The sequence below is a fragment of the Seriola dumerili genome, unplaced genomic scaffold (genome assembly GCF_002260705.1).
Source record: "Seriola dumerili isolate Sdu_G_001 unplaced genomic scaffold, Sdu_1.0 BDQW01000017.1, whole genome shotgun sequence".
Lineage (NCBI taxonomy): Eukaryota > Metazoa > Chordata > Actinopteri > Carangiformes > Carangidae > Seriola > Seriola dumerili.
Window position 1 is genome coordinate 8243598 of NW_019174272.1, and position 7824 is coordinate 8251421.

The 7824-nt window shown below is 42.3% G+C and overlaps 1 protein-coding gene across 1 annotated transcript in view; it reads right to left on the bottom strand.

Moving 5' to 3' along the window:
* galnt9 (polypeptide N-acetylgalactosaminyltransferase 9) overlaps positions 1 to 6977 on the bottom strand; it is an 85343-nt gene extending 78366 nt beyond the window's left edge. The window contains exon 1 of the mRNA XM_022754072.1: positions 6013 to 6977. Coding sequence (XP_022609793.1) covers positions 6013 to 6253 — 241 coding nt within the window. The 5' untranslated portion in view covers positions 6254 to 6977. The remainder of the gene's footprint in view (positions 1 to 6012) is intronic.
* Between the last annotated feature and the right edge of the window lie 847 nt (positions 6978 to 7824).

A 7824-nucleotide genomic window follows, 5' to 3' on the forward strand; every position in this document is an offset into this window, starting at 1 on the left:
CATCCAAAACCTCAGCTGGATGTGGATCCTTGCAACGTAAGGTGCCAATTTAAATCTCATTGTGTCCGAGTATACATCTGTCTCTGTGCTCGCTCCTCACAATCTATTTGTCCAAATCCCTCTGACATGACACATTAAACCCATAACAGCTCTAAATTATACAGCAGGCCACAGAGTGTGCCTGATTTGGCCTTTATAAGACAGAGCCTCAAATTCAAAGATGACCCCCTTTTTTAATGAATGATTTAAGAGCAAGAGTGGATTTATGCGTGTCCAAAGTGATGCAGCGGAGTACTAAATATTGATGGTGAGGGGAGGGTTGGGGGATTCAGAGATCTCTTCAAGAAGAGGAAAATAACTCGTTCTAGAGAGGTTTAAAGCGTTCAAAGACCAAAACAAATCTATGAAATATTGAGAACTGGGAGAAGAGCTGCAGTAATTCTAGCACTGCCACTCATAACAGCAGCAGGCATGTCAGGAGGATAACAACTCTGATTCAGAAATTGGTAGCACTAGACCCCTAAATTATCTCTAAACAATGGAATGTTGTCTTTTTGAAAAATTTAAGTCATACAAGAGCTCAGTTGACAATGCAAGAACACCGAATATAAAGCATCATGGGCATAAACTGCACAAAGTGCAGAGGCAGGGAATTCAATTTTTACCAGTTGTCAAGCTTTATTCAGTTTTTTTTCATATAAAAGCCATATTCTATCATGGGGTTAAGAGGCATGATGTCAAAATGAACCCATTAAACACCCTGTTGATAGTCGCAGTACAATTTCCCCTTCCTGTTTGTAAAACGGCTCACCCTTTGACTCTTTGACTAACTTACTGGATACTGGACCACCACACCAAAATCACACTCGTGAATAGAAAGCATCTTCAGTCTAATATTTGTAATTAATGGGGTGAAAAACAAAGCTTTTAACTGTATTTGACTGTATAGGATGTCATCATTAAATGATGGTAATGTAATCCCTGCATGACTCGAGGCCAGCAGTGTGAATAAAACAAATGCTCACTCCATCTGAGATTGTCATTTTTGTCAGTGGCTGAGTGCTGATCGTCAGGTGAGACGCTGAATTCAATATCTTCATTCCTAAAGGCTGAGCAGAATTAATTTTTATCTGTTTTGTCGACCAGAGCCTAATCTACATATCATTATTGGAATATATTTTATTTCATCAGGCTTCACCATGCTGTGATGTGGTGTCCCTGCCGCCGCCACTGCCGCCGCCACCATCACACACTGCACAACAACAACGACATGCAGGCACACTGCGATGTGCATTACCAAGATACAGTCAAAGCATCAAGTGTGTGTCAGTGTGCAAGAGAGAGAGTGTGGCATTTCTCATTTCTCATCAAGTCTTTGCCCCACCAGGCTTAGCATATAAACAGCGATGGTTTCTTCGCCATAATTGGGCATTACAGATAAGAAGCATATCTGGTGCTGCAGCTGGGCCTGAGAGGCTGCCATCCCATCAGCACCTACGCACTGGGAGAAGGCCGGGAGTGACATGCATGGCTGATGACAAGAGCCTCAGCGGGACCGTGAGCTGTGGGACAACAGCCCATCTCGAACAATGACACATCCAGCTGTGGTCAGACGGGTGAACTGAACAACAGCACATTCACTTGCTCATCCGTTTTTTTAGGAAGGTTCTTTTTGGAGCATTTGCTGATAAAATCTACTGGCGACAGTTGTCATTTATTCTAGCAAAATCGAGTGTTATCAGCCAGGGAAAAAAAAATCAGCCTGCTCTTGTCTACCTGTCTGAAATCAAGAACCCACTGTGTCAATACTGATACAGTAGTAATCTCCCGCCATTATGTACTGTACCGAGCATGAAGAGAAAGCCTGACAGACATTGCAACAATAATGGAGGGCGTCAGGATTTAGCAAGCAGTGAATTAATTCTTTAATCGTGTTTTCTCTGCACTAATTGAATATGAATACATTATGACGCATATCTACAGCTTAGTTCAAAATGAACATATCAGTATTGACCTGCAAAATCCTAATCAGTCAAACTCTTATGTTAAAAATATGCATTTCTATCTACTACTTGTATATATATATATAATGTTCATTCACACCAGTCAGACTCACAGGGATTCAGCAGGTAAGTATAGGGGTATTTGCCGGGTCTAATGCAGTACTTAAGGTCAAAATGCTGCTTCATAAGCTGGTTAACAAGCTTAAAACCTCTCATCTGATTACCCAAAGACAGTGGCATCAACAGCACAGCAGTACTGCTGATAACTCTCCGGTTGCTCATTTCTGAGCAGAATGGGCTGCTGATAAAGCTTGAACGTTGTTTTCTTGTTGGGAGTCCAGTGACAATCCATCAGACAAATAAAAGACAAATTCTCCCACTTGTTTACGTCCTTCAGATCTAATTGGACCTTGCTTTAGCTCCCATGGCATGCCATTGGTAGGCAATAAACAACAGAAGGAATGGGCAATTACTTCATATCGCTGCCGGACATGGTGATAGTTATTGGCGCACAGAGTCCTTTTTTCACCATGGTTATTCCCAGTGGCCATTGAATACAATTTGTGGTCTGTGCACGATTTAGAAAAAGGGGCAGTGACCTGGGATATGAGGATATGATTAAGTATGCCATTAAAGAGCTCAAGACAAATCATGGAGGGATTGTGACAGCCAGCGAACGTCTCCAGCCTGTGTGCACTCCTGGGTACTCATTGCCTCTGAAAAATTACGCAACTGCAACTGATTCCTTTTAACGTTCCAAACTTAAATTGCATAGAAAGAGATTCATGCCTGTAGTTATTGTTTGTGAATTTGTGTAATTTCAAATTCTCTGTCATATTCCAACACCGAATGCAGCATCTTCATCATAATATATTCCTAAACAGCTTCGTAGGCTTATATTCTCTCGTGCCCCTGTGTTACCCGGAAGGCAAGAAACTGTGCCAGCTTTGCACTTAGTTTGTGGAGCTGTAGCTTATTCCTCTCCTCAGCCCACAAGCCAGTGTTACTCTCTCCACTTGTGAAAGACCTGAAAATTGTGTCCCAGCAACTTGCACTTACTGACGCTGCAGAGAGTAGTCACTGTTGAGAATAATTTATAAAGCTGATATGGTGTTTGCTACCAAACAACAACTGACGCGATAAGCTCTGACGTTTTCAACTGTGTATGTTAAGCCTCAGAGGAGGTGCATGCCTTCCAGCCGATACTCTGGGAATATATGATATAAAGATATGAATTACACTTTAGCGACACAATTTTGTAAATTCATGTTTTAAAGTCCATCCATTCAAAATGTACATTTCCAGCTGGGACAACCTCACTGTATCATCTCACAAATGGCAGTTTAGTAATCGTAGATTTCCTCTTTCACTCCTACAAGAATTTTGTAGACACAGTGTGTTTCTGTCCCACAGCAGTAATACTGTATGGGGTTGAATGACTTAGTTGCATTGTCTCTGTATAAAGCTGAGTGACTGAAAGGATGCATTGTACTTTTTGAGAGGCAATGCCTGCTGGCTGGATGCCAGATGCCAAGCATAACTCAAAGTGACAGAGTGACCCTTACATAGCTGCTGAAGCTCAGGCATAATAACAAGATCATGCAGCAAAAAATCCAGAGTCGCGCTGTTTTGGGGCCGCATGAAGCTGTGAAACGTCCTTAACTACTGACTACTGGGAAAACAGTCAAATGGACTGTCAAGCCACTGTTTCCGAGTCTTTCTAACTTTACAGGAATTTGAAATGAGATACTCTGTCTTCAGCTGTGAAATGTATTTTCTACTTTTGTTTTGTTTGTGCTTGAATTCCAAGTTGCAGCAGCTTTCAAGGGGGAAAACTGTCGTCAAGTTAAAGGAGTATAAAGGTATTTGTGACCTCTACTGGTGACCAGCATCCAAATACAACAACACAAGCAGAAAAGACCTCCTCCTGCACCGCCCCCCATCCCTCACAGTCCCCCTTCATCCGAAGCTACAGTAGCCTGCAATTTACACGGATGATAAAGTCACCATTCCCCTGGAGAGAAAAGTAAGCTAGTAAATAGAAATTGACTTTACTGATAAATTACAAATCAATCTGCAACACTTTACAAAGCAGTAACATTTCACCATGATATATAATGAAACAACAATGCTGCTTTCTCATTATCTGGCCTGAGAGCAAGATGGTTGAGCTTTCGTAGAGCAGTGTGAGGGACTGGGTATTTGGATTTGAAATGTGGTTTTATTCTATTAGGATCTGTCTGTGTTGTAATGTAGTTAAGTATTTCTGCTGTAACCTATACACATACACCATAGCCGACATTGCCTTGAAGTTTGTCACCAAAGCAGCCACGACAGTATGAGAAAAAATAAAATACTTGTGATGCCACTTAGCCTTGACATCCTGCGAGCAAGAAAAACTACTCCTAATTCCCGAAATGTGTATCTTTGATTACAACGAGGAGTCAATGAAAATCAATCCAGTCAGCAGTGGATTACTATCTTACATTACATAAATTGATTATCACTCAAATATTTTTGGATATGGGTCACTTACAAGAAAGACAATGTTATTGGACCTTTAAATCTTTAAACCTTTTAGTAGACAGATATTAGACAAAAATACTGGACAGGACTAGTTCTTCGTAAAGAGCTCTTGTGAAATTATTTACATGTATTGTCATTCGACCTGAAAAGTCTACAGAAGTGTAGCCATTTTCATAATCGATTGCTGGTTCACAAATGTGAGGATCTGCTGATTTTCCTCATCATGTATAATAGCAAATGATATACTGTTTGGTTTTGGGCTCTGGGAAATTGTGACAGGCATTTTTCACAATTAACTGAAAAAATAAGCAGATTGATCGATAATTAAAATAATCATATGTTGCATCCCTAATTGTCATGCATTTAAACATTAGATTAAAGCCCACTGACTCACCACTAATGTGGCCTGCTAATACAAGATTGTATTGCCTATATTTATGTGTAAACAGCATGGAAGCATGGAGCTTCATGTGATTTTACAATGAATTCTGAGGATGTGAAAGGTTTGTTTACATCACTGACGTTATTTAACAGTAATGGAATTAATGCCTTTATTTTCCTAATGGTGAATTATAACCATGGAATATTTCATGTTGCTATTTCCATTTCAGTGTTTTCAAACATCTATTTGAATAAATGGCCGATTGTATCTTTAACAGCAGTTATGGTTATGTGGATTTCCCACAGGAGAATATGACCATGAGTAAGACAGAGTCATACTGAATGTAACTTGGTTTTAAAGATTGCTGCTCTGCTGAGAAGACCAAAAATCTGCCCCACAGATTAATGGCCATGTAATGAAATATAAGTCTGTCATTCCATTATGGAGCCATTACATTAGACTCTCCTCCAAAACTCAGACAGCTTGTTAAATCTGATATGTTTCACCAGTGGTGCCTTCAGTGAAATGACAGGAGCAGCTGCTGAGATAGAGACTTCCTGTAAGACTTCCTGTAAGTAGGATTCTATACAGAACTAACACATATCAATACGTAAAGCATAAGTTTATGTGAAGTTTACAACAAGTCAATTATGGGTTAAGGGCGTCACAGTCCGATAGGCTGTTAAAGTAACAGCCCAGTAAAGTCTGTAACCACATAAGTATTGCACTCTAATACATCACCCTGCTTCATTTGCTTCTTAACAAGCAGGGTTAGTGCATTAGAGGCTGCAGACCACTCACCAGCACATCATACATTGTTTCATGTGCAAAAGGAAGCTGGGTTTTCCAAGAAATTAGGCTACACCTTGACAGGAAAAATATGCATGAGTCATGCTTTGTGTGGACAGGAAAAGTCAGCTGAGTGAATCTGATGCACATTTTGGATTTTTCATGCCATAACAAAGTAGTCTACATTCCCAAAGAGCTGATTTTTTATTAATAATTTCTTTGCAGTGTTTGCTGGTAATGATGACTTCATTACCAGCAAGTCATAGATTTCTCCAATGTTTACATTATTTAGTGTTTGAAGCCGTATCCTACCGTTTAACTGATTGTAGACCACATCCTCCAGCCTCTCCAGCCTCTGGAGAATAGACTGCCTGTCCACCAAGTTAGAAACTTTGCCATTCCTGGCTCGCAGCCTCTGGTCAGAAATACGCCCTAATTGGATGAGCTCCTCGGATCGGTCCTGGATCCTGCAGTACACCGAGAACAGGATAATCCCCACAAACACTAAAATGTTGACGGTCAGCAAAGTTTTGATTTTGCGTGCCACAGCCATGAAAGAGAATATTGTCTGGCTGACTCAGTCAAGCCCAGCAGCTGTCCATGTGTGGTGGCCTGCTTTGTCACCTTACAGTGTCTTGCAGAGGGGCGGATTTTCTGCTCGGTGGAGAGAAGGTCAACTCGTGGAAAACAGAGGAGCCGACCGATCCGTTCAGCACCGCGGACAGCTCAGGAGGCTGCGCTCACTTCGTAGCGGGGCATCGCACTCGGCACATGAAAGTTCAAGGTGGGAAAGGTTGCTGGCGGCCAATGCGCTCGGCTCCACTTTATAAACCGATGCGTTTACGGGGCTTTCACTAGCCGAGAAACAGCTGCACACGCTCTGCCGCCCGTTGAGCTACATATTACAAGCGAGAAATGACGCCACGCGAGGCATTCATCCTCTTGAATAGCCTACGGCAGTTGCAAAACATCTCTCCTCCGCAACGTGATAAGTCGCCAGTTCCTCAGCCCCAATATGTCTCGTCCATCTTACAGGAGACGCACCGCAATAACCACTCGTGTCGAAGCATCCTACTCATATCACTGCTTTGCTGTGGCATCTCTTTTCTCAAAGGCGTCGTGGTCACTCGATCCGTCCCGCTCTGCAAACATGAACCAGAGGAGCTTACGTCCAGAGAATATGTGCATGCTTCAAAAACAAGGCGGCGTTTCTCCCTCTCTCTCTCTCTCTCTCTCTCTACCCCTCTCTCTCTCTCTCTCTCTCTCTCTCTCTCGATCTGTGTTTGTGTTCCGTCAGTCCATTGTTGTTTCCCTTACCGCCGGTGCAGGGCAGGAGGAGTTGAGAGCAGATGCTGTCAAACGATGCCGATGCTCGGTGTCGGTGGGGGAGATGTGGCCGGGCTCTGGCATGCTGTCTCTCCTCCCATCCTCTCCGCTTACGGGAGGAAAAGCCGCCGCTGCGTCCTGACGTTTAGAGGCACAATCATGAATATTCAGGAGCTGGGCTCGCAGGATAAAACACACAGCTCGACCATGAAAGCAGTAAATATTTCCACTTGGTGTAACAAGCCTTCTCCGCGTATCAGTTAGTGAACTGTGAAAATGTGGTAACAGATTTCTGCTATCTGATCCGTAACGAGGAGGTTAACACTTTCCATCTCACCTCTGATGCCACTGCCAGGGGCAACTTAAAGCTTTAGTGCTTAACATCCACGCTGTATAGATGATGTATGTTTTCGTTTGCATGTTATGTAACTGCCCCTGTACGCATGCATGGTCAACCTCAGGAGTGGAGTCATCATGTCACGAATCACATGCTTGGCCAGAGTTTCAACTGCATCAAGTTTGAGCGAACAAACATCATCCTGCGCCGAATAAATACGCTATTTTTAATCAGCTACTGGGAGAAGAGGTGGCATTCACTTTATATCTCTATTTTAACCACCTTCAGAACAGAAGATCAACTTTTATCAACAGAAAATTCGCCTCATATTGCAGCCCACACTGTTGACTGATCTCTGTAAAGTGCAATGCAGAAACCCAAGAGCTAATAAAGATCTTTAAGGAAATACAGATAACAGACATACAGTAAAGACTGTAACCATCAGCAGCTAGTATAAATCA